This window comes from Pterocles gutturalis, unplaced genomic scaffold, assembly GCF_000699245.1.
Source record: "Pterocles gutturalis isolate BGI_N339 unplaced genomic scaffold, ASM69924v1 scaffold13152, whole genome shotgun sequence".
NCBI classification, from domain to species: Eukaryota; Metazoa; Chordata; class Aves; order Pterocliformes; family Pteroclidae; genus Pterocles; species Pterocles gutturalis.
Window position 1 is genome coordinate 3,389 of NW_010115533.1, and position 356 is coordinate 3,744.

A 356-nucleotide genomic window follows, 5' to 3' on the forward strand; every position below is an offset into this window, starting at 1 on the left:
GCCCCTTCCCACGCCACGTGCAGCTCCCTGCTTGCAGCCAGGCCTCCCGTGGTGGACCGATGGGATGAGGGACACTGGGGTTAGGAGCCCTCCAGCCTTGCAGGATACGGCCACCGCCCACCTTGGAAAGGAGGCCAGACCCAGCATCCAGGCTCCCTACCTTGAGAACGGGTGCCATGAAGACGGAGACCCCGGTCAGGACGAAGACGGCCAGGCCGGTCAGCCGCTGCTCCCTGTGGGTGGCAGCACAGGTGTCATGGGTGCCCCGGGTCCCTCGGGGGCCTGCAGCCCCCCTGTCTCCCTGGCCCCCTGGCTTTGATGGCTGCAGGGGCTGGTGGCATCCCTGGCGAGAAACA

General features: G+C 68.0%; 1 protein-coding gene across 1 annotated transcript in view; it reads right to left on the reverse strand.

Annotated features, from left to right (window-relative positions):
- The window catches only part of LOC104463049 (electrogenic sodium bicarbonate cotransporter 1-like), a gene marked incomplete at both ends in the record, with an annotated part of 11,204 nt that overhangs the window by 3,376 nt on the left and 7,472 nt on the right, over positions 1–356 (reverse strand). The window contains 1 exon segment of the mRNA XM_010075225.1: positions 161–233. Coding sequence (XP_010073527.1) covers positions 161–233 — 73 coding nt within the window.